Source organism: Clavispora lusitaniae, assembly GCF_014636115.1.
Source record: "Clavispora lusitaniae strain FDAARGOS_655 chromosome Unknown tig00002663_pilon, whole genome shotgun sequence".
NCBI lineage: Eukaryota > Fungi > Ascomycota > Pichiomycetes > Serinales > Metschnikowiaceae > Clavispora > Clavispora lusitaniae.
The window spans coordinates 1,280,901-1,304,556 of NW_027093982.1; the positions used below are offsets into that span (position 1 = coordinate 1,280,901).

Genomic DNA, 23,656 nt, shown 5'->3' on the forward strand with positions numbered 1-23,656 from the left:
TTAAAGTTCTCTGGTGCAAGGATGTATTCTCCAGCTGATCAAGGTACCGTTCAAACTTCTTGCTTAATATATAATATGGGGGTTTTAAGCTATGTCCTTGTTTCATTGATTGCAATTTCGTCATACTTATATGTGATCCGCTCTCCAAATAATTTTCAGTTTCAAAACGAGCACCTCAACAATGTACTCTACCATCCTTTAGGAACATCCATATGGTCAGAAATAACCGACCGATTTCTGGATAAGATTGAGTCTCTAGCGGGCTTGGAGAATCTCTCATCTGCGGTCTATAATCCTGCTCGAGTTGGGGAAATGAAGTTGAGTTCCAATTCTTATTACGAGGAGATCGCACCTCTCAAGAACAGAGAGAAAATAGGGAAGGAAAATGCCACTATCGTTATGCTAGTTCGAAACCTGGAGTTGAAAGGCGCGTTGCTGTCTATGCGATCCCTTGAAGATCGATTTAATAGGGATTACAAGTATCCGTGGGTCTTCCTCAATGATGTCCCATTTGATGAAGATTTCATCGAACAAACGTCACAGATGGCTAGCGGCGAAACTTTTTACGAACTCATTCCAGAAGAAGATTGGAATCCTCCACCACATATTGACTTAAAAAAACTCCAAAAAAACATCGATAATTCTGCAAATGTCATTTACGGTTTCTCAAAATCATATAGGAACATGTGCCACTTCAACTCTGGATTTTTTTACAAGCAAAAGCGGCTTTTGGATTATGAGTGGTATTTTAGGGTTGAGCCTGATGTGGAATACATGTGTGATTTCCTTTACGACCCTTTCACCTTGATGAGAACTCTTAATAAAACTTACGGCTTTGTGCTCACCATCCCGGAATACATAAATACCGTGCCTACATTATGGTCGACTGTGAAAGATTTCATGAAGGAGTACCCCCAGTATATCCATCCAAACAATGCTATTGACTTCATAACGACGAACGACACAGATGTGTTTTTTAACACACATGCAATTTCTAATTCTGAATATAATTTGTGTCATTTTTGGTCCAATTTCGAGATCGGCAATCTCAATTTTTTCAGAGGTGAGGCATATGAACTGTATTTCAATTACTTGGACAAGGCCGGAGGATTCTACTATGAACGTTGGGGAGATGCACCTGTCCATTCCATTGCGCTTTCACTTTTAATTGATAAGGATGAAATCCATCATTTCGAAGATATTGGCTACTATCATGCCCCGTACATGTCGTGCCCACAGTCACGTGATATACTCAATGCCAAACGATGCATATGTCGTGCTATGGACCCAAACAAGGATGAAATTTCGGAAGGAGTCGATACGATGCCACCGAGCTGCTTGGGTCGCTGGTGGAGGTATGGTAGTGGTAAAAAATTCTTGAACGAGTTTCCTTATACCTTTTTATAGTACTTCCTTAGATATGGGTATTGCACACAAGGGTGCCATCGCATCGCACATTTCATCCAATTTTTCGTACTATAGAAAGTTCGTTTCCATCCAAGCATGAGTAAAGGGAAGTTGAAGATTGCTTTGAAGAACGCAAAGGCCGTCGAGGCTTTTAACAAACCTAAAAGCTCCAAGAAAAACAAGCAAGAGCCAGCTGCTTCTCATTCCGAGGAGGAAGTGGAGCCAGTTCAGGAAGAAGCTGATGACAAAATCCAAGAAGAGATTGAGGAGTTGCTCAGTAAGGAAGAGACCTTGTCTAAAAAAGAAAAGAGAAGATTGAAAAAGTTGCTCACCCAATTGGAAGCTGAAGCTGATGAAGAGGACGATGAAGACGATGACGATGAAGAATTGGATTTGGAAAAATTAGCTGCTAGTGAAAGCGAAAGCGACATCAACGATGACGAGGACGATGATGATGAGGACGAGGATGAAGACGAAGAGGAGGAAGAAGGCAACGAAGATGGTGAAGAGGAAGAGGAAGAGGAAGACGACGAAGATGAAGAAGCTGAGGATGTTCCATTGTCCGATGTTGAGCTTGATTCTGACACTGACGTGGTTCCTCATAGTAAACTCACCATCAACAATGTCGCGGCTATGAAGGATAGTTTGGCACGTATTGAATTGCCCTGGTCTAAGCACTCCTTTGTTGAGCACCAGTCTATCGTTTCTGCTGAAAAGACAGAACTGGAAATTAAAGACATTTACGATGACACTGAAAGAGAGTTGGCATTTTACAAGCAAGGTTTGGATGCTGTTAAGCAAGGTAGAGCCACTCTTTTGAAGTTGAAGGTACCATTTTCTAGACCTCTAGATTATTTTGCAGAGATGGTGAAGAGTGACGAACATATGGATAAGTTGAAGAACAAGTTGTTGAAGGAGGCTGCTGACAAGAAAGCTTCTGAAGACGCCAAGAAACAGAGACAGTTGAAGAAGTTTGGTAAGCAAGTGATGCACGCTACTTTGCAAGACAGAGCTAAGCAGAAGAAGGAAACTTTGGAGAAGATCAAATCATTGAAAAAGAAGAGAACGTCCAATGAAATCTCCAATGATGATGAATTCCAAATTGCTTTGGAAGAAGCTACTGCTGAAGACAAACCAAAGAGACAAAAGCCAAATGGAAAAAGATTGGCAAAGGACTCCAAATATGGTTTCGGTGGTAAAAAGAGATTCTTGAGAAAGAACGACGCTGACTCTTCTGCTGATATCTACAACCAAAGGGGTAAAAGTAAGCAGAGCAGACCCGGTAAGAGTAAGAGAAGAAGAAACTAGGCTGTATATTAGGAATGCATATATCTATCGATAACTGTGTGTATAATATAGTTGTGTGCTGGTTTTTTAACATACACCAATATATGCGAAAAGTGTGCAAAGTGAACGATTCTTTACAAATATCTGGGCAGGAATGTCCATCGTATAGTATACGAAACCTCTAAAAAATTAGTGAAGAGAGAAATTAACAACGGATATTTCTATCTTCTCGGTAAAACATGTTAGCTCAATACTCGTAAGACACTATTTGTTTTCAAGAATTTTTGTTTTCAAGATAATAGCTCAAATACTGTCAGCTATACCGCATATCCTCTATGTCCTGGACGCGATTATGCAAATAAAAAGATCTGCGATTTCCGTTGGCGCAAAAAAAAAGAACATACATACATACATTCATCTAGAAATGGATAAAGCTGCCGCTAAACAAAAATTCGTTGATGAATTTTCAGGATTGGTTCAGGAGTTGAAGGAGATCTTGGTCCAGTACAACATGCCTCAAGAGGCTATTGACTGGTTCACCAAGAACTTGAACTACAATACTCCAGGCGGCAAGTTAAACAGAGGCTTGTCTGTCATTGATACATATTGCATTTTGAAGAACAAGAGTCTTGCTGACTTGTCTCAAGAAGAGTACAAGAAGGTTGCCATCTTGGGTTGGGCAATCGAATTATTACAAGCCTACTTTTTAGTTGCAGACGACATGATGGACCAGTCAAAAACAAGAAGAGGCCAGCCTTGTTGGTACTTGGTTGAAGGCGTCGGAAATATTGCTATCAATGATTCTTTCATGTTGGAAGGTGCTATTTACGTTTTGTTGAAGAAGCACTTCCGTCAGGACCCATACTACGTTGACTTATTGGATTTGTTCCACGAGGTTACTTTCCAAACCGAGTTGGGCCAATTGTTGGACTTGGTTACGGCTGACGAGGAACACGTAGACTTGGACAAGTTCAGTTTGGCCAAACACTCTTTTATCGTGATTTTCAAAACCGCTTACTACTCTTTCTACTTACCTGTTGCCTTGGCTATGTTCATGTGTGGAATTAACAGCGAACAAGACTTGAAGCAAGTCAGAGACATCTTGATTCCATTGGGTGAGTACTTTCAGATTCAGGACGACTACTTGGACTGTTTTGGAACTCCTGAACAAATTGGTAAGATTGGCACGGATATTAAGGATAACAAGTGCTCGTGGGTAGTCAACCAAGCCTTGTTGAAGGTCAATGCAGAGCAACGCAAGTTATTGGATGAAAACTATGGTAAGAAGAGCGATGAGTCTGAACAAAAAGTCAAGGAATTGTTCACTCAATTGGACATCCCTGCGATCTATCACGAATATGAAGAGTCCATTGTTGCCAAGTTGAGAGCTCAGATTGAAAATGTTGACGAGTCTAGAGGTTTGAAGAAGGAGGTTTTGACTGCATTTTTGGGCAAAGTCTACAAGCGTTCGAAGTAAAATAAGTCACAATATAATGTAAAAACACTATTATGACTGTTAGGTTCACCAATACCCAGAGGAACATACTACGTAGCACAAACATGCTTATTCGATATAGTTTATTGGAATATCTAGTAGCTAGAACTAATGCACGATGGTTATAAGATGTTTCGCTAAGCGTTGACGATTTCCAACTCTTCTCTACCAGCCTTGGTGTACAAGTACTCGTTGTAGTCTCTAGCACGAGCCCAGATGTTCCAAACAATGACAGCTGGAATGATAACATACAAGGCTTGGTTCTTGGTTCTTCTGAAGGTGTTGAAAACAGCGTTGTACAAGTTTCCCTTCAATGGCTTAGTGGCATAAGGAGTAACAGTGTAAATGTTGATGTACTTCTGGGTTGGGGCACCCATGTGACCCCACCATCCCATGTAAGCTTTTGGACCAGCACCTCCCATTTTTGATTGATAGATGTATGTGTGAAGATAGGTGCGTTTTTTTGCTCTGTAGAGAGTTTGTATGCCAAAAAGACGCGCATGTAATTGGCTGACCACCGTGCTCCTAATTACGCACAGTATGCTGATTATTACACTGAAGGAGTATGAATATGCTTTCAAGATATGATATTCTTCAGCAATAGAAACAGCACAGTCAACTGCGCACTTTGAGTGTTCTACTCGTCATAATCGTTTCGATCAAAGTGCCTGTTTTGGTGTTTTGGGTCGTTCAAGTTATACATGATTATCAGAACTGCACATCACACTATTGGGGCTACTAAGTCTAGTACTATGATAAGAAGTTGTCACAATTGACACAATTAAAAATCGTGGAGAGCTTCAGTGATTGTTGTGCATTATTTCTTTGAAAGGGAGTAGAGAGGATACGTAGTGCTACATTCGTCGTAGTCAACATCAAAATGTTGCTCATTGAGAGATTCAGCGTTTAACCTCGTATTTTTCAACAAGACTTTCATACATTCGTAATGTATAATCTAATATAAGCTATAGAAAAATAATTTACATCTACTCTGCTGGTAGTATCAACAATTAAATTGAGCATTAAAAAATTCGACACAGTACTTGTAGTTATACAACATACTGAGCCAAAATATACCCAATCTTCAGTATACTTCAATCATGCACAGGGAACACAATCTAACCATGGTACAAACAACTATAAGATTGGACACCAGTAGCAACTTCCGACAACTTAAACTACATGCGGTACAGAGTCGAGGTGTATTAAAGTACAATTAGGCGCAGCTCATCCGTCACATGATATATTATTTTATATATGAACCAAATTAAGCAGCAATACGCTTTTGGAAAGCCAATCTACCCTTTTGTCTAGAGTTCAATCTGACCTTCTTAGAGTCCTCAGCCTTGGCAACTTCCTCTTCTTCCTCAGTGACAATAAGTTCAATGTGAGATGGAGAAGATTGGTAAGCGTTGACTCTACCGTGAGCTCTGTAAGTTCTTCTTCTTTGCTTTGGAGCTTGGTTAACTTGGATGTGGGTGATCTTCAACTTGGAGACTTCCAAACCCTTAGCCTCAGCGTTGGATTGAGCGTTCTTCAACAAGTCCTTAACGTAGTTAACGGACTTGACAGGCCATCTAGCCTTTTGGACGCCCCATTCCTTACCTTGAGCAGTTCTACCAATGGAGTGGTTGAATCTTCTGAATGGAATGGCTCTCTTGTGGTCCAAGACATCTTCCAAGTACTTTTGAGCCTTCTCCAAGTTCCAACCGTTGATGGCTTGGGCAGTTTCTCTGGTGTTCTTGAAAGAAACTCTCAAGTAGGCACCACGAGCAGAGGCAGACTTAGCTGGGTTAACTGGGGTAGCAGCGTAACGAACCATTTTGACGATGTAGTTGAAAAAGAAGAAGCGCTAACTATGTAGAAAATTTCAAAATTTTTTACCCTCGCGGTGTTGCAGACAAGGCCGTCCAAGCTGTGCGAAAATTTCTCCGTTCTGCATCCAGTCGCGCAAGGTATTAGGTCTATGCCCTAAGAACATGCACGTGACTACAAATAATGAGATTTTCCCGCCTTGTCCGTTTACGGTTCTAGGTCGCTTCTGTCCGCGCTAGACTCCTTTTAAATTTACTTGCTGCCATTCTCACCCTCAAAAACCGAAACCAAAAAACCAAAAAAAAAAAACCTAAAACGTACCATAATCTATCTGCAGTACATTGGTTTGGGAACTTGTTCTAAAGTGTTTTCAGGTCTTTGCTAGCATTGGGGGATAGCGGCGAGAGTTAGCTGAAAATCTATGCTGGCTAAACCCAACGCTGAATCATTCGTAGAGACAAAACAAAAAGTAATAGAAGTAGCCCATGTTACACGAAGTGCTGCGGATGACGATCATGCGTCGCTTATCGTGCACATCAAATTCGGGCCAAGTGTGGCTAAATAACCCAGCGATAAGCTGACGTCTTATTTTTTTTTTTTTGATTTGAGCCAACGGAAGGAACAATGCATTCTGAAAGTAACACAGCGATATCTCCTAAGGAGGAAACTCTACTGGTATAGAAGTATCCGGCCCACATTGTTGGTGGTGCACGGTTTCACCGAGATATAGACAGAGTGCATAAAGGAATGTCGTGGAGCCAAGTTCTTTTTTTTTTTTTTTATTTTATTTTAGGCATATGTAGATTTAGATTCCTTTATTATGCTCTCCGCTATCGTGACACATACATGTAGATATGTGCATCCACCTCGCATTTTATCTTTTCCTTTTCTCTTTCACTCTTCTTTCTTCAAGTGTATTATAGCATGTCCTCAGTCTATGTGTAGCCTCGAGGCCAAAGCCCAGTCTCCCGTGTACTCCGCACGACCTTGACGGGAATTGGAGCAGAAATTAAAAAACAACTGTTTGGCGAACCATCAAAGTCTAACCCGCTCCCCACCTTCACCACACAAAAACATTGCTTGCATTTCGGAGTATAGCGGTAGCCTTTTTTTTTCTACACGTGTTTACCGATCTTTGTACTTGACACCATCCTTGCGGCACGTAATTACTGGTTCCTTCCTGTGAATTAGAATCTCGTGTCTGACTATCACGTCTTGGCCTACTATTGTGGAAATTGGTAACGTGATATATATCGATTGTTGGCTTTTTGATTCACGTCCATTTCACGACTAATCTGTTTCAACAACGCATTGATCCGTTGCTCTTTCACCTTTCCCCGGTAATTGTTGTCGACCATTTTTTTTTCTATCTTTTGAAACGTCTAATCTATTACTGTCATGTCGAACTCTGAAGATTTACCCATACTACTGCCCAAGGACAACATGAATGAGAACGACGCGCTTTCTCTCAATGATGACGATGCTCTTTACAATATGGATGTTGACATTCCAAACAATGGTCAGGAAAGTACAACAGCTGGCAGTGAAGAAACAAGTGCTCAATTGGAGCCCAATGACCTCACCATGGATATCTTTGATGACTCCAACTTGAAGTCCCTAAACCCCTCAGACGCTCAGAAAAGCAATGACACAGCAGACGACGACAGTTCGAAAAATGAAGGTATCGCGTCAAAAAATTCACCAACTCTGATCGAAGGAGATGCAAACGTGAAGGAAGAGACTTCTCAAAGTAAGAATATTACAGACTCCGTCGCAACAGACGAAAAACTGGCGTCGACTGAAAGCATTGAAGATGCGACAAAAGAAGATGAACTCGTCGCAAAGACAAAGAAAAGTACACCAAGGATAGTCGATGACGACGAGCTTGAGGTCAAAAAAGAACCAGAATTGGAAGAACATTTATCTGACTCAGAATATGAAAACGTTAATGGCAAAGCACACGACAAGGGCCCCTCCTTGGATATCAACGCAGACGACAAAACGCGTATCCGCCAAACCCATGCTATCATCATTCCATCCTATGCAAGCTGGTTTAACATGAGGAAAATTCACCAAATAGAACGCGACTCTTTGCCTGAATTTTTCAACACATCCCATCCATCAAAGTCACCCAAGATTTATGCGAATTATCGAAACTTCATGATCAATGCCTATCGGTTAAACCCTAATGAATATCTCACGCTCACTTCATGTCGCCGAAACTTAGTAGGCGATGTGGGAACGTTAATGAGAGTACACAGATTCCTCAACAAATGGGGTCTCATTAACTATCAGGTAAATCCCCAATTCAAGCCTGCTTATGCCCTTGAAAAGTTACCTAATGGGTCACTGGTGGGGTTACCATATGCTGGAGACTTTCATGTTCAGTATGATACACCAAGAGGTTTGTTCCCTTTCAATACTCACAGGGTCAACGCCAATAATGTCAATATTGAAAAGTTAAAGCAATTGGTTGAGTCTGAAAATTTCATGAATGGGGAGAAAACTACTAGCTCGGAAGACAAAACATCCGACGAACCTCCTTCGAAGAAGCAAAAGAAGTCCGAAGACGACTGGTCGCCAAAGGAACTTGCAAATTTGCTTTTGGGCATAAAGAAATACAAAAATGACTGGTACAAAATTGCTAAGCATGTTGGTGACCGCAAACCTCAAGAGTGCATTCTCAAATTTCTCAGTATTCCCATCGAAGATGAATTTGACACTGTGGAAAAGAAAGATTTAGGGATCCTCAAGTTTGCGCCGAACTTTCCCGTCACTTCTGTGGACAATCCCGTCATAAGCAATTTGATTTTCATGACCACTCTTGTGGACAATGAAGTGGTCAAAGCCGCAAGCTCCAGAGCATCTAAAGTCATCGACGAAAGATTTTTCGAACGCGTACGAGAAGTGTACAAAGACAAAGAAGAAGAACAGGTCAAGAAAGAGTCGGAAAACGAAAACGAGGGGAGGTCTGACCAGCATTCAAGTTCTAGTAAGCCATCAGAAGGTGGAGACGAAGAGCTTGATTCTCTTCTCAAAGAGACTAGTGGCTCTGGAGACACTGGTGTTATTGAAGACGCTGCTACAGCTGTCTTTGGATCAGTGGCTGCCCGTAGCCATTTGTTTGCGAATTACGAAGAAAGAGAAATGCAGAAGATCACTACCACGATTCTTAACCAAGAACTAAACAAAATCGATGTCAAGTTAACTAAGATCAAGGAGCTTGAGAAGATCTTTCAGCGTGAGCGTCAAAATTTGGCTCAACAGCAAAATGAGGTTTTCCTTGATAGGTTAGCTTTGGCAAAGTCTACAGCTGGGGTCACTCTGAAGTTGAACGAGGTGATTTCTATTCTCAAAGGCGTAACTAGTGGTGGGGCCAGTAATGGCTCTGAAGATATTGAGAAGGCGTCAAAGTTGCTAACTGATGTTCAGCCACTTTTATTCAAAGCGAATGGTAAGGATTTTGTTCCGACAGAAAAGAAAGATGAAGAACCTGCCAATGCGGAGGATGAGGCGAATAAAGCTGCGAAGAGAAACTCTGTGGTTAAGCCTTTGTCTATAGAGCGGCCTCAATCCTTTAAGGTTTGGGTTCCTTGAAATCTCAAAAATCATGCGTCGAGAGCTCTTTGCTGTTCTTTTTTCGGCAAGTGGTTCTCATCAACAGATTTCTCTCCCAGGTGTTTTTCTCAAGTACATAGGTAGCTCTCTTTCACTAATGTATCATTATATCGGTGTACTAAATTAGTGCGAACAATACCTGTGTGCTCCTCACGCACATACACCGTCAACGCGTGCTCCACAACACAAGAAGCATGAGTAGCGAAAAGATTCTAGTTGCTCAAGAGTTGAATCCGAGTCAAAGTCCAGGCTCAATTCCCATTGGATACAGCGCCGAAGAAGAAAACTCAAGGGTGAACATGGTTGATAGAGATGAGAATGAGCTTGAACTAGGAACATCAGAGCACGAGGAACTTGGCAGTGAAGATGAATCCAACGTACATTCGGATCCAGACATTGAACATGAAGTTATTGAGGTGTCCAATGAATCTCCACAAAAATCAAATGTCTTCTTGGGAAGGACTTCGGGAGCGGAAGACCATAATGATGTGGTTGAATTGCGAGAGTCGAATACTAACAATGAAATACTATCTCATGATCAATACGTGGAAGTCATAGATTTAGATAGTGAAGAGGAAATTGAGAATTTGGAAGAGGAAGAGGGGAATGAGCAAGTGGGAAAAATGGACAATGAAAATGATGAACATGATTATGAAAACGAAATAGAAGAGATGGAGAACATGGATGAAGCAGAGGAGGGGGGTCCTGGTAAAGAGTATGAAGAGGAAGAAGTCTACGAGCAGGTGGACACCAATTCTTCGGGAAATGAAGATGAAGAAAAGCGTGAACATATTTATGAAGAACATAAAGAAGATAACGAACTCTCAGATAGCGAAGTTGAAGACCTCGATTTACAAAACGAAGAAATGAATCTACAGACGGATTCAAATATGATACGTGAGCATGCAACGAGCAAATCACTGTCAAACTTTTCAGAATTCCCTATTTTCATAAATATTCGTGGGGATGAGTTCTTGCTCGTCCCATTCTTTAATGATTGCAACTATGATCTAGAGGACACTATATCTCTTTTCACGCTTGATGAAGTGGTGAACTGCACTTTATCAGAGTTTTTTAAGTTGCTTAGAGGGAATGGAGACTTGATCGATGCCTATGATTTCAATAAAGAGGATGAGCTATGTCTCAGGATCCCCGAATTATCGTTACTCGTAACTGAGGACAATGTACATACCGGAGATTTAAAATTGAAAGATCTAATGGATACTTACTTTTCATTGATCAGTCGTGACAAGAAGGACGACAAAGATACTCCGGATAAAATGACTATATTGGTGAGCATGCAGCCCAGGTTCATAACTAACTACAAGAGAATACTCGATGCTGCAATTAGCGGGAAGCGTTATTGTGATTTGTTCGATCCCGTGGGTGTCTCTGAAGAAAGCAATGGCAATCCGAAGAAGAGAAAAAGATTGCTGCTGTAATCCTCAATTTATTATCCCGCTGTTTTTTAACCGCAAGTAGAGTTCGGGATCGAGGTACTTTTGCAAATTGGGCTCACCGCTCAAGCCTTTCCTCCTGCGCGTTTTAAGCACGAAGTCTCTAGCCATTGACTGTCGTGGAACTGGTTTCATTTGTGGGAGATGGCAATCTCTATCCAACGGATCTCCGGGAACTGTATCCCATTTGGCAAAATCAAGGTAGCACATGGCTTGGCCTTGGGTTTGAAGACGCATATCTGTGTCGAGACCCACGGAGTCAATCACGGGAACGAATCCTTCAATTTCATAGAGCTTGGTGGCCGGAATTGGATATTCATCGACTATCCAGCCTCTCCTCTTTCCCAATAATATCAGCACGGCCTGGATGCTATTGTAAGTACATGTAACTGATACTCGATATACGGGCTCCATGAGCCTTGGACTCGCCGTCAAAAACCCAGTATGCACGGCATTTCTAGTCATAGGTATGATTTGAGAACCGCTTGACTGGATTTTTGATCCACTCAACACAGCATCCAAGATCTTGAACTTGCAATTTCTTATGGGTTCATTACAGAGTGGGCCTTCGTTTATACCCAATTTGAAACCAGTGATAATGAGATCTTTAGCTTTCGAAAGCCTTTCCTTATCTGTTTCACCGTCAATGGAATCATCTAAAAGAATCGAAGCATTGTGCATATCATCTGGTCCAAAACACCATAATGACCTTGCTGAAAGGGAATCCCATCCATACTCCGTTCTCAAAGTCTTCGAAGTCACTTTGCTCGGTTGGGCCAAACTTATCTTTCCTTCTTGTATAGCTTGACTGACCCTTGTATCATTAAAAGGTTCAGATGTGATGGAGATCTGGCTCTTTTTTGATGATGCATACGTGTCTATTTTAGTGACGGACCTTTCGGCACAAGTTTCACTGAACTTGACCATTGGATCACTAACTTTGATCGAGAAGTAGTCGTCGAAAAGATATCTGAGGTCATGAAGAAAACAGTCCATATAGAGTTCTCCTGGAGCCAAAATCACATGTTCCCCACTTTCCTCTAATCTGACTACAGCAGAAAGATAAGTTCTGCTTAGTTGCTTTAGTCCATCCACCAATCTTGGCAATTCGCTTGGTTTTTCGGGCTCTACTGCAACTTTGTAAACAGCCCTTCGTTCGCTTTCGGCCCAATGAATAGGCTTTACTAGACTCTTAGGGATCGACTGTCCAAGCACTGTTGCGCATTTTTGAATTGCTTCGTTGATACCAGTCACAATCACTATAGAGCCAGCAGAAGCTTCTTCGTAAGGCACTTTATATCTTCCTCCAGCAAGATATATCTCGCCGACCTCGCAAATCACATCATCCTTCCTGTCATCGATATGATTATCCCCAACAATTCTTACGCGTTGCCCTTCCTTTAAAGATCCTTGATGAATACGAATAAATGAGACAAATCCTTTCGTATCGGATGTCAACTGAGTTTTGAACACCTCAGCCACAAGCTCGCTCGAATATTCGTCTCTGAGATCAAGCCCCCGCTTCAAAAGACATTCTGCATTTTTCTCTGGCCCCGGTAGGGCAGTGGTAATCAGATCAACTAGGGCTTGGGTACTTCCAAACACTGAACCAAATACAATTTTCAAAAGTATTTGCGGGTCTTTCTTATATGCGGATTTTTGAAGCGTGACTTTGAAGTTATCCCAAAGAAGTTTTGATAGTCTATGGCCATTTCCATCGGAAGTTAAAGTATATGTGACGAGCTTGTAGAGAGGATCCAAGATAAACATCTCAAATGTACGTTTGGAGTCCAAAACAGCGTCTTCGTTGAGCACAAAGAATTGTTTTTTATTCCCGTCGAAAGAAATCTCTCCCCAGAGCAATCTTTCGAGTTGTTTTTGGTCTAAATCTTTAGCAAATTGTTGATTGTCACAGTAAAGTTTACTAAAGGACCTTAAGGAAAAGGTTGTCAGAAGAATCAGAGACGAAAAAACGACGTTGTTCTTTAATGGACTGACTAGTTTTTCATGTGTGTATGTGCTGATAAATTCATTATGATGAATGAACAGATTGATGTCATCAAGCACATATCTTACTTTATGGAAGAACTCCCGTGGCGGAAGTCTGAGCTCCAAAATTAATCTGTCAAATTTGTTCAAAACAACAACAAATGGTAGATTCTTTTTAATCAAATGAGTGACAATTCTCTTGTCTTTCTTAGTGAATCCTTCGAGCAAATCCAACACCAAAACTGCGCCCTCAACAACTGATAGTGCTGCAGAAGTGTCATCTAGAAAGTCAGGATGGCCCGGACAATCAATAATGTTTAAAACATGCGACCTATCTCTGCTGTCTGGACATAAAAGAGTTAATAAGGAAGCACCAATTGAAATTCCTCTTTCTTTCTCTAACCTGTGACTATCCAAATACCGTAAGCTTTTAAATTCTTGAAGGTTTTGTTTCCCTTCATCTATTGTCGGATGAGTTTCCAACACCAATCTGTCCACCAAGCTAGTTTTTCCGGTATGCAAGCTTCCAACTATGGCAAAGTTACGAATCCTCTCAGGAATATCTTTTAGCAAGGATTTCATATAGTCTCGGGAGTATGTAACCTCGGGAAGGTCCGAAGAATCAACTGTCTTCGCATACTCAATGTATAGTTTTTGGTCAGCAATGGGTTTAATAATAGGCTGTTCATCTCCTTGATGTGTGGGATCCACAACAATAGTCTCGAATGTATGAGTGTCTGAGAATTCCTTCTTTATCATGGATGTTTCCTCCAGCTCTTTTGGTGCTTCGTCTTCGTCCATTGAAGAATCTGAATGTTCATCTTTATTATTCCCTTGTTTGGTCGTTTGGTTCATAGATTCAGCATCCGAATTTTCTGGGTTTCCTATGAAGTTACCAAACTCATCATATAAATCGTCATCACTGTCCATGTTGCTGATGAAGATAATATCTCTTCGAGATGATGTTTGTGGGTTTCCTGCACATTTATATGATACGGCTTCTTTAATTCAAGAGTAGTCATCTGACAAATTTAACGATTCAAATCATCTATTGACGCTAAATTTATTGAATCTACTATACAAGGTCTATTTCTGGATCATTGGAGTGTTCACGGAACACGTTTAATGGAAACTAAGTTTTGTACAATAATAAAAACAAAACTCTCCTGGAATAGGGACATGCTAAAATCAACAAGGATAACCGTTGATTAAGACAATGTTTGATACTTTCTCAATTCAGTCAACAAAGTTTTCAACTGTACATCAGAAACTTTGTGTGCTAGACTAGGAATTAATGATTTCGCTTCTTCTGCGTCTTCACATTCCAAGTTTCCTAATTGGGCTATTTCGAAAGGGTGCAATGGTTCAGAAGCTTGGCTACTGAAATCGTTCAAGAGCTTCTCAACAGTTTCTGTAGAGGATGAATTCTTGAACCGGCTGAACATGGATAAGTAGTTCAAGGTTTTGTGCACAATTTCATTCGAGTTGGGTCCCGCAAGCTCGATATTAGCTATTTCATCTTCTCTTTCATTTTCTTCATCATCGTTGTCCTCGAATTTCTTGTTTTCAGCCTTGCTCTTCCGCTCCTTAAGCGCAGCCCTGATCAAAAGTCGAGCTTCGGACAAATTCAATGCAATGAGCTGTTCACTGTCTCCGGAGTTTGTGATTTGCGTAAGTTGAAACTCTGGCCCTAGCTTCAAAACACTGGCATTTTCCTCCTCGTCGATATTTTGACTCTTAGGCTTCCTTCTTCTGACACCTAATGCACTCGTGCTGACATTCATGTTTGATTATATTCGTCCGATATTACAGTTGAGAATCACTAATATGAAATGTTTTCAAGAAGTTTGACACAGTATTGGTTTTTGAGCTCAACAGGACTGTGGTATGTGTTTTGCGTTAAATGAAGTACAGTTAGCAGCGAACTTTTTCTCCAATAAATTGGGCATACACGACTATCAACAACAACCGGTTCCGGGTCTGAAAAATCTACGAAAGAATTTACGCGTAATACGGTATGCAAGATTATATTATAGCCCCTAAATATAAGAATTTATCAACACTGTGTTTTGGAAGGAGATGCAGTAGATAAAACAGTTGAAATAGGAGACATTGAATGTGTATCTGCAGAAACTGAATCATTGACAAAAGGATGCTTGAGGGCCTCTTGTGGTGTAAGACGTTCAAGCGGGTTAAGATTCAAGACCTTTGACAAAAAGTCGACTAGCAAATGACGGTCCTTGTACTCCTTATCAATCATCGATTGCGTCATTTTCCTGGAAGGCATTTTGTAATTTAAAATGATATCCTTGAGCAACCGATGATTGAAGTAGTTTTTATTAGGCAGCTCTGCCTTGTTCAAGTCTTCTTTGCCTTTTGAGAGTCGCACAAATTCCAAGTATTCTTCATGTGTCTTTAACCGATATGTTGGTTTCCCATTTTCTTCAGTAGGTGGGATTTTCTCGAAGAAGTTTAGAGAATTACGCCCCACATCAATCATATGTCTTGGAGGATCACCCAACATGTCAATGATTTTGTAAAGCTGATTATACTCTGAGGAACCTGGAAACATTGGAAGCCCGAGAAACAACTCTCCCACTATACACCCTAAGGACCACATATCAATAGACTCAGTATAAGGAAGCCCTAGGATTACTTCAGGAGAGCGATAAAACCGCGACTGGATGTAAGAATAAATCGTTTGCCGTTTAAAACAAGCGCTTCCGAAATCAATGACTTTAATATCTGGTTTATCTGGCTGACATAAAAGTATGTTTTCAGGTTTCAAGTCACAGTGTATTATCTGGAAGTTCTTTAGCTGGGCACAAGCATCCAATAACTGCCTGGTAAAAGACTTTACCAATTTCATACTAAGACCATGAAACTGGTTCTGTTTTATGAGCTCATACAAATTGGAAGCCAAGATTTCAAAGACAAGACATAGGTGATCGCGGTGCATGAAAGTATCTAATAGTCTAATGAAGCTATTGCTCCGACTATTCTGATTCAAAAACTCCAAGAGCTTGACTTCAGATAAGGACTGATTCAAATATGCTGGTTTTGACTTGATAACTTTCACCGCCACAACTGATTGATTTGCCAAATTCTGGCATTTCACTACTTGACCAAAGGTCCCTGATCCCAACAAGTCGAGTACGACATATTTTCGACCCTCTTCTTGGCCCAAAATGTCATTCACATATAAGATATAGTCACTATCTTCGTTGTCACAACCGTTGTTGTATTTGGGTTCTGAAGGTTTTGTCAAGACACGTTTAGGGTTGGTGGTTTTGCAGTAACGGAACTTTTGGGGCTGACACATGGAGAAGGACTCCGTCAAGTAGACAGACAATGCGTTAGTAGGAGATATGTGGATAGCATTCACAGACCGTCTTCTATACTTCGGCTGATTGTGGCTCTTCGGCTTCAAGTCTCCCTTATTGCGGACGCGCACCATTTTAGCCACCGCTTTCGGTGGAGACGGTGGACGGGGCATGTGGTAATAAGATGCACCAGGCAGGCTATTGTCCAATTGGGCATTGAAAAACCGGTTATTCAAGTGTTCGCCCTGGTACTGGGATGAGCCAACAGCGACAGAGGAGCGGCGCGCCGCCATGGCTCCCCCCATGTTCAGAAACATGCTTCCTCCAGCTACACCTGTAGGGAGCATTTGTGTGGCAGCATTGTTTGCTCCATTGACGGGCTGGAACGGGTTATTATAAGGGTTGTAGAGCGATCCGTCGACGGCAGCAGACATACGGCGATCGGGAAAGTGGTTGAGCAGAACCTCCTGGTTTGTGTAATAGTGATTGAAGGGATTATCAGCACGGGGAGGTGGGTGGATGTACAGCGCTGCGTTCTGTTGGTCCCCATCTTCGTATGTCACCGGAAGATTGTTAGCAAATGACTGTTTCTTTGTTCCTAGTAGCGACATCTGAGGTGGCTGAGGTTGGCCTGGTTGGTTTTTGTGCAGAGTGGAGTTTGAAGGGGAATACCAAGGATTCCTAAAGCCGGGCGGCTGCAGGGCCAGACCAGACGCAGTTACATGATCAGTAGCAGGAGATTTTTGGTCGCCGGCCGCTGTGGACCATGTATTCTGTGTGGGATCATGGCGGTTGTATAAGAAATTAAACGACATGTAAGATGGTCGCTTAGGAGGCAGCAAGCGAAATAAAATGCGTTAGAGGAATGGGAACTTGTATGGGAGAAAATGTTAGTTTGAGCAGCTAGTTATACATTGGACGGGCGAGAACCTAGCGTCGAAACTCTCAGATAGCTGATGCGGATGGGATTACAACAATTGTGGAAAGCAAGTGTGCACTTTCATGGAGGGCCTACCAGTAATGCCTGCATGTACGGCTGGGCGACCTAATCGTGGGTGGGGCCATTGATTAGCTTCTATCCAATCCACCTTGAGCAGAGTGCTTTCATACGGTACTTGTTTTGTCCTACCTACATTTTCTACTACCACTGACGGCAAAAGAATGATTCGTAATGGCTGTAGAAGAAGTGTTGGTCACTCTTGGCAAGGCTAATTCCATGTCGAGTGCGAATATCCGGTCTGGCAGAGAAAACGGAGACAATAGCACGTTATCTGCATGATTAGCACGCTTGGGGACTTGTTGGGCCGTGGCGGGCAAGAAACACAGACAATCACTAATTGAGACATGCTTGTTTCCTATTGATCGATGCTCTTTTGATCTTTTTTTATTGCCTCTTGCTATGAAAATTATTGTCACCCCAACCGATAAGGAGTTTACGCTTTCTCAGTGTGCAAATTGCTCAGCTAGCTTGAGACATCGTCTAGCTGACTCACCGCGATCTCCGGTCTCGCCTTCTAACTTACACCATAATGTAACCATTCTGTATTTGTAACTTTATGTACAAGACCAGGCTCGCCTGGTAGTCATGACCTCATTAACCAAGCCACTAGGCCTTCATTGGCTCCTCAGGGAAAGCTGGCCCAATAGCGGGCTGTGCTTGCATTCTCTGGAACATCATACCCACACCTTCAATAATACCTAAGAAACAAGCACACGTGATGGCCGAGTTTCTGGTGTGCTTCCAGCCTCCTCTAATGGCCAAAGCACCACCAGTGAAGAAACCAGCAATGATGGCGTTCCATGCATCCTCTCTCTTTCTAATGGCCTTGACAGAACAGTCAAAGGTCGAAAACAAACCACCCCAGACACCAAAATTACCTCCAACAACTGGCGCTCTGGCCTTGATGGCGCTCATGGCACCGTATCTTCTCTCACCGTAAGGTGAGTTACGGAAGCCTTTGATACCATGCCAAAAGCAGCCACCAATGACACCCATAGCAAAAGCACCACCAAAGTCACTCAAAATGACAATGGGACAAGGGTCTCTAGTGTGATCAGCGGACATTATTAGTGTAGTTTACCGAGTCTGTCTGGCTCACCAATTTTTTTTCACGCTTTTTTTTTGCCGTTGTTGAAGCGGTTGTGTGCACGCTACTTCGGCATTACCTTTCTACCAGTACGTAGAAAATACCTTTGGCTAAACTCCAACACTTCAAGAATTCCCCAGGTGGTGGAAAAGGTACTGATCTTAATAGCCCCTTATCTTCACTCTTAGTGCTTTGGTTTGTTAAGTAGTCTGTGATTTTTAGAAATTGCCATACACTCACTTATACTGGGATTCGTAGGTTTTACAAGCCAAGGAAGCGTTCAGGACCATTCATGGATTTGTTACTAATATCATTATACTGTAAATTTTTGTTTTATTCTTAAGTTATCAATTTCTTATAATGCATGAAATTGACCAAAATGAGCTTTTCTTGCATTCGCGTGTGTATTGTGCCTATTGTTAGTCAGAAATATAAACACATGAAAAAAGCTAACAGTTTGGGCGTAAATTTTCATTATATACAATGTCGTTATTTTACATCACCAGGTTGTTCAAAAAGAACATCCGTCGGTGAATCATCTTGTTCATCGTCTTGTTCATCGTTTGAGTGGGTGTCCGACACTACCACAAAATTATCATCTGCTTCATCGTGATCGTTAAATGAACTTGGTCCTTCTTCCATGTCTTTGTCATCCTCGGTAATGATAAATGCGTCGTCCAAACCAGTGATCTTGTCAGTGTCTTTCAAGTTGTGGAGCTCAATGTAGTCTGTGTCAATTGGAGGACCTGTGAATACATTAGCCCCCCACGTCAAATAACCAATTGTTGCAATTCCAACCAAAAAAACAAAAACCACACTTGCATAGTTCATGGACGACCATGTCAAGTGTTTTATCACAGGGGGAGAGCAGAGAATGAACGTCAGAAGAATGACCCAAGAAACGGAGATGAAATTGATTATCCACCCGCAGTATTTAAGTCTAAAAGCAGAGCCTTTGATTTTTCTTCGCTTGTTCAACATTAAGCAGAAAATAGGTATACCATTAGCCAAAGCTAATGAGATGACAGATGCTCCCATGAATGCATTAAATGCTGACGGAGATACGAGAGCTAATAACGAAAACACCGCACAAACTCCCATGGACAAGAACAAGGCATTCTTAGGCAAGACGTACAATTCCACAGAATCAACAGAAACCCAAATATCCTTGAATGGGAGACCTCCATCACGTGCAAAAGCATATGTGCTTCTCGATGCCGTTGTCAATGCGCCAATTGCTTGGAAGATAACTGTTCCAATCAAAAGAATAATCAATAAAAACGACACAACATAAGACTGTGTTGCAGTTTTGAACACCAAATCAATTGGCATTATTTCTGGAGTCTCATCCAATAATACAGAGAGCTCGGGGAGAATGATCAAAATAGGAATGATGAAAAACAACCCCTGAACGATCGAGATAGAAATTGCACTAATACTTCCCCTGGGCATATTTTTTTCTGGGTTTTTAACTTCATCTGTCATCGCGAACAACATACCGTAACCTGTTAAAGTAAAAGATGAGCTTTGTAACCCAACCATAAAGGCTAGAGGATCAGGCCAACCAGATCTGGAGTTATCAAAATGTGTTAATATATGCTTAATCGAGTTAGTCTTTTTTGCGAAAATGATCAACAATATGTCAATAATGAGAACAGATGTAATGGACCAAAAAATGCAGAGCTTATTGATATGTTCCAAGTATTTGGAGAATTTAAAGTTCACAAAACCAACAAAAGTCAACATGATGAAATAAACTCCGAGAACAAGCAGAACATCTTCCTTATAGTACACATTTCGGAGACCAAAGATTGAAAGAATGAATTGCGATCCCGAAAAAAGAATGCTAACGGCATATGTCCAGTTTCCAATGAGAAGAAACCAACCAGTAAACCACGAGCTAACAATTGAATATTTTTCGTTGCTTAATATGGCACTAAAATGGTACACACCACCTGCCGTTGGAAATTTTGCAATGATCTCACATAAGCTCAATACAACACAAAAACTGAAGAAGCCGACAATCAACCAGCCATAAAGCATCGTCACATTACCGCCATCGACTAACAGAATCCATAAAGTTGACGATAAGCCAAATGGGATACCCATCAACGTAAATCCAATGCCAATAATTGAAGTCACAGTCAACTTTCTTTCCAAGTCCTGTTTGTATTTGAAATGTTCAACTTGCTCAATTTCATCATCATCACCATCGATCAAAATGCTATTCAAGAAAGTAGCTGGTGCCAGGTCCCTCAACATACTGGCTCCTATTGCCACATAGGACGACCCTTCTGTTTGAGGGTGAACAACTTGATCCATCAACTAATTCAAAGGTTTATGGTTTTTCGTTTCGTATGCGATCCACAAGCCAAATAGAGGTTTGCGCGATAAGGTTATTGGATTTAGCCAAGAGGCGATTTTGGATTACTACCGGCGTTTTCTTTTTCTATGTTGGTTAGGCGATGGAAATGCTTCCAGTACATTGATCGCGCACGCATTTCCATATCGGCACGATCGGTCCTTCATGCAAAAGATCAAAGAGATATAAACCAGGTTGTAGGCGAAAATAATAGGACAAATAATTTTCTGAAAAACTTACTGCAAAAGAAAGTGAACCGTTTCTACTCTTGAATTAAATCTATGCTATGCTAGTCGAAATCTAAATCGCTCATGTCACTCTCCTCTTTCTCTTTCTCTTCTCTTTTCTTCATCACGGGCAATGCAACACTGTTACTCGTACGTACAAGAACGCTATGCAAATTCTCCACTTTGCGCAAAAGACCTCCAACAGGTAAAGCTTTTTCATCCACAAGGTAGAGAATAACGTCGTTGATATTGGTGAGTAGCTCTGAGATCTTCCAATCTGAATATCCTACAACGATATTGATGCAATTGCCGTGTGCCGGAGGAATAAAGCTTGCGTTGCCAGTGATGGCCTTCACTTGAGACCGAACAAACTTGACATCGCATTCTTGGTTAATTTTTCCATGCGTTCGGCGTCCTGGTTCAGGCTTGGCCATGAGAACCTTAAATGGCACTTTCTTGTTCTTCGCATAGAACTGACTCCCTAAGATGGAAGGCAAACGCTGATGAATTCTGGTATCAGCCAAAACAATATCGTTTTCCTTGTAGAGCCGGACCAAGTTCTTGTGGCTTTGGCCTATCAGCTTAATTTTCTGGAACGGGATAATTTGATGGAACAAGTCTTCTGTAGGTGAGCCAGCTTTGGTAAAATGCTCTTTGAAGCTCAGATCCCGTGTGATGAGCAAGATTGTCTTTTCGTCTATTTTGTGTAGCTTGTGCGTAACGGGAATTATCCGGGGAGTGAAGTCTTTCTCCTTCACTAGGTAAATATTGGTGTTCAACACAAGTATTATGGGCTCATGATGACTCTGGTTCCCGTTCTTCTGTGCCTCATCTGCAATATGGCCAATAATACCACGAAGAGACTTTTTTGCCTCTTCGCGTGCTTCTGTCCCTAGAACAAACGACATGCAATCGATTTGGCGGCTTCCTTTTTACGTCAGATACCTTAAGACGATAATTTTCTAGAGATGGCGTCACGTGCCTCATGTTTCGCGAGATGCTCGCATTTCCCCGCGAATGGGGCATGTGCCTATATTAGATTATAACCACACGATTCCAAAAGCCTAAAACTAGGGGCTACTCTACACCTGCCATCGACTAAATGCAGATATTTAGACAGCTTACACTTGCGCTTTCCGGTCTTTCGATAAATAGCAAATGGACTCCAGTTTCTCATAGTGTCCACAAGGAGATCGGGAACCAAGAACCTTTGCCGTCTAAGCCGGAAGCCATAGTACTATGGCACGGATTGGGCGATAACTACAACACAACATCAATGGGCCGGATCAAAGAACTCATTGAGAATACTTTGCCCGACACTTTTGTTCACTCTGTGTACATTGATGAAGATCCTGCTCTTGATGAAAGAAGATCCATATTTGGAGATGCCAATAGCGAGTTAGCGATAGCATGCGAGCAGCTTCTGCAAATTCCTGAATTGAGCAACGGCTTTGCTGGAATTGGATTTTCTCAGGGTGGTTTGTTCATGAGAGCTCTTATTGAAAAATGTCCGAATATCTCCGTTTCCACGTTAATCACTTTTGGCTCACCTCATTTGGGAGTTCTGGAACTTCCTCTCTGTCCCAAAGACGATGACTGGTTATGCAAGAGAAGAAACGCTTTCTTGAAGAGCCAGGTATGGCTTCCGCTGGTTCAGAAAACGGTGATCCCCGCTCAATACTTCAGAGACCCTGCGCAGTATTCCTCTTATACGAAATACTCCCATTTCTTAGCAAATATCAATAACGAAAGGCCAGAAGAGATCGATGAAGATGCCAAAGAGCGGTTTTCGCAAATCGGAAGACTCGTGCTTATCAAGTTTACTAAAGATACTACGCTAGTACCAAAGGAGAGTGCATTCTTTGAAGAGGTGGACCCACATACAGGAAGAACAGTTCCCTTTCCTAAGACCCAGCTTTTCCAGGACGATCTCATTGGTTTACGGAAACTCTTCATAGAAGACAAAGTCAGTTTTTATGACATTGATGACGAGCACATGCGTTTTCTGGATGACTTTTTCGTTGATATTCTACATGAGTATTTTGGTGCACCTTAAACTACGGTCGCATTTGTGGGTACGGGTTTATCGCTTTGGTTAACATTACATTCATCTATATCAAACAATAAGATACAATAGTATGTCAGATAGAGTAGCCCGTTTGTCTGCTCTTCGGCGTAGCCGGAAAAGCGAGAAGATAATTGTCAATGAAGGGAGCCCAGATGAACGTGATTCGAGTACGACTGGAGAAAAACTAAACGAGAATGAGCTGAGTACGAAAAAGGAGACGATAACGCCATCAGAAGCAACAACTCTGCAAGAAGCTACTGAGGAGCCAAATGATCAGGATACTCAACACGAAAGCAAGTATGATTCAGCGGAGGCCACATTGAGCTATAACAGTGACTTGAAGCAAGACATCAGTCTTCTACTAAATAAAAGCCAGCGAGCTACAGATAATGCACTCAAAAGGATCATTCAAGAACGATTTCAGGAAGATAATCAGATATAAAGGCACTCGCAATGTATAGTAAAATTTCGAATTATGAATTATTGAGTGTAGGACCATAAACTAGTGCGCGATGTGAGGC

The 23,656-nt window shown here is 41.6% G+C and overlaps 15 protein-coding genes across 15 annotated transcripts; 7 read left to right on the top strand and 8 right to left on the bottom strand. All coding sequences in view use genetic code 12, as the record gives it.

The window, feature by feature from the left end:
• Window positions 1-21: 21 nt before the first annotated feature.
• On the top strand, window positions 22-1,407 carry KTR2 (mannosyltransferase; the record flags this gene model as incomplete). Its single annotated transcript, XM_002617123.1, has 1 exon — window positions 22-1,407. The coding sequence occupies one exon, from the start codon at window positions 22-24 to the stop codon at window positions 1,405-1,407; it is 1,386 nt and encodes a 461-aa protein (XP_002617169.1).
• Window positions 1,408-1,503: 96 nt separating this feature from the next.
• FOB63_005193 (uncharacterized protein) lies at window positions 1,504-2,715 on the top strand (the record flags this gene model as incomplete). The annotated part of the gene is made up of 1 exon (XM_002617122.1): window positions 1,504-2,715. One exon carries the CDS (start codon window positions 1,504-1,506, stop codon window positions 2,713-2,715), a length of 1,212 nt encoding a protein of 403 aa, XP_002617168.1.
• A 331-nt stretch (window positions 2,716-3,046) lies between these two features.
• Window positions 3,047-4,171, top strand: ERG20 (bifunctional (2E,6E)-farnesyl diphosphate synthase/dimethylallyltranstransferase; the record flags this gene model as incomplete). The annotated part of the gene is made up of 1 exon (XM_002617121.1): window positions 3,047-4,171. The coding sequence occupies one exon, from the start codon at window positions 3,047-3,049 to the stop codon at window positions 4,169-4,171; it is 1,125 nt and encodes a 374-aa protein (XP_002617167.1).
• Window positions 4,172-4,326: 155 nt separating this feature from the next.
• Window positions 4,327-4,611, bottom strand: QCR8 (ubiquinol--cytochrome-c reductase subunit 8; the record flags this gene model as incomplete). The annotated part of the gene is made up of 1 exon (XM_066102467.1): window positions 4,327-4,611. One exon carries the CDS (start codon window positions 4,609-4,611, stop codon window positions 4,327-4,329), a length of 285 nt encoding a protein of 94 aa, XP_065958231.1.
• Window positions 4,612-5,456: 845 nt separating this feature from the next.
• RPL17B (60S ribosomal protein uL22) lies at window positions 5,457-6,011 on the bottom strand (the record flags this gene model as incomplete). The annotated part of the gene is made up of 1 exon (XM_002617120.1): window positions 5,457-6,011. The coding sequence occupies one exon, from the start codon at window positions 6,009-6,011 to the stop codon at window positions 5,457-5,459; it is 555 nt and encodes a 184-aa protein (XP_002617166.1).
• Window positions 6,012-7,402: 1,391 nt separating this feature from the next.
• Window positions 7,403-9,601, top strand: FOB63_005197 (uncharacterized protein; the record flags this gene model as incomplete). Its single annotated transcript, XM_002617119.1, has 1 exon — window positions 7,403-9,601. The coding sequence occupies one exon, from the start codon at window positions 7,403-7,405 to the stop codon at window positions 9,599-9,601; it is 2,199 nt and encodes a 732-aa protein (XP_002617165.1).
• A 215-nt stretch (window positions 9,602-9,816) lies between these two features.
• Window positions 9,817-11,064, top strand: FOB63_005198 (RMR1 family protein; the record flags this gene model as incomplete). Its single annotated transcript, XM_002617118.1, has 1 exon — window positions 9,817-11,064. One exon carries the CDS (start codon window positions 9,817-9,819, stop codon window positions 11,062-11,064), a length of 1,248 nt encoding a protein of 415 aa, XP_002617164.1.
• Window positions 11,065-11,067: 3 nt separating this feature from the next.
• SNU114 (U5 snRNP GTPase) lies at window positions 11,068-13,998 on the bottom strand (the record flags this gene model as incomplete). Its single annotated transcript, XM_002617117.1, has 1 exon — window positions 11,068-13,998. The coding sequence occupies one exon, from the start codon at window positions 13,996-13,998 to the stop codon at window positions 11,068-11,070; it is 2,931 nt and encodes a 976-aa protein (XP_002617163.1).
• Window positions 13,999-14,276: 278 nt separating this feature from the next.
• On the bottom strand, window positions 14,277-14,852 carry RPB4 (DNA-directed RNA polymerase II subunit; the record flags this gene model as incomplete). The annotated part of the gene is made up of 1 exon (XM_002617116.1): window positions 14,277-14,852. The coding sequence occupies one exon, from the start codon at window positions 14,850-14,852 to the stop codon at window positions 14,277-14,279; it is 576 nt and encodes a 191-aa protein (XP_002617162.1).
• A 272-nt stretch (window positions 14,853-15,124) lies between these two features.
• Window positions 15,125-17,206, bottom strand: YAK1 (serine/threonine protein kinase; the record flags this gene model as incomplete). The annotated part of the gene is made up of 1 exon (XM_002617115.1): window positions 15,125-17,206. One exon carries the CDS (start codon window positions 17,204-17,206, stop codon window positions 15,125-15,127), a length of 2,082 nt encoding a protein of 693 aa, XP_002617161.1.
• Window positions 17,207-17,997: 791 nt separating this feature from the next.
• On the bottom strand, window positions 17,998-18,456 carry TIM17 (protein transporter; the record flags this gene model as incomplete). Its single annotated transcript, XM_002617114.1, has 1 exon — window positions 17,998-18,456. One exon carries the CDS (start codon window positions 18,454-18,456, stop codon window positions 17,998-18,000), a length of 459 nt encoding a protein of 152 aa, XP_002617160.1.
• A 511-nt stretch (window positions 18,457-18,967) lies between these two features.
• Window positions 18,968-20,800, bottom strand: TPO5 (Tpo5p; the record flags this gene model as incomplete). Its single annotated transcript, XM_002617113.1, has 1 exon — window positions 18,968-20,800. The coding sequence occupies one exon, from the start codon at window positions 20,798-20,800 to the stop codon at window positions 18,968-18,970; it is 1,833 nt and encodes a 610-aa protein (XP_002617159.1).
• A 329-nt stretch (window positions 20,801-21,129) lies between these two features.
• FOB63_005204 (uncharacterized protein) lies at window positions 21,130-21,975 on the bottom strand (the record flags this gene model as incomplete). Its single annotated transcript, XM_002617112.1, has 1 exon — window positions 21,130-21,975. One exon carries the CDS (start codon window positions 21,973-21,975, stop codon window positions 21,130-21,132), a length of 846 nt encoding a protein of 281 aa, XP_002617158.1.
• A 194-nt stretch (window positions 21,976-22,169) lies between these two features.
• Window positions 22,170-23,123, top strand: FOB63_005205 (uncharacterized protein; the record flags this gene model as incomplete). Its single annotated transcript, XM_002617111.1, has 1 exon — window positions 22,170-23,123. One exon carries the CDS (start codon window positions 22,170-22,172, stop codon window positions 23,121-23,123), a length of 954 nt encoding a protein of 317 aa, XP_002617157.1.
• An 82-nt stretch (window positions 23,124-23,205) lies between these two features.
• Window positions 23,206-23,577, top strand: FOB63_005206 (uncharacterized protein; the record flags this gene model as incomplete). The annotated part of the gene is made up of 1 exon (XM_066102468.1): window positions 23,206-23,577. One exon carries the CDS (start codon window positions 23,206-23,208, stop codon window positions 23,575-23,577), a length of 372 nt encoding a protein of 123 aa, XP_065958232.1.
• Between the last annotated feature and the right edge of the window lie 79 nt (window positions 23,578-23,656).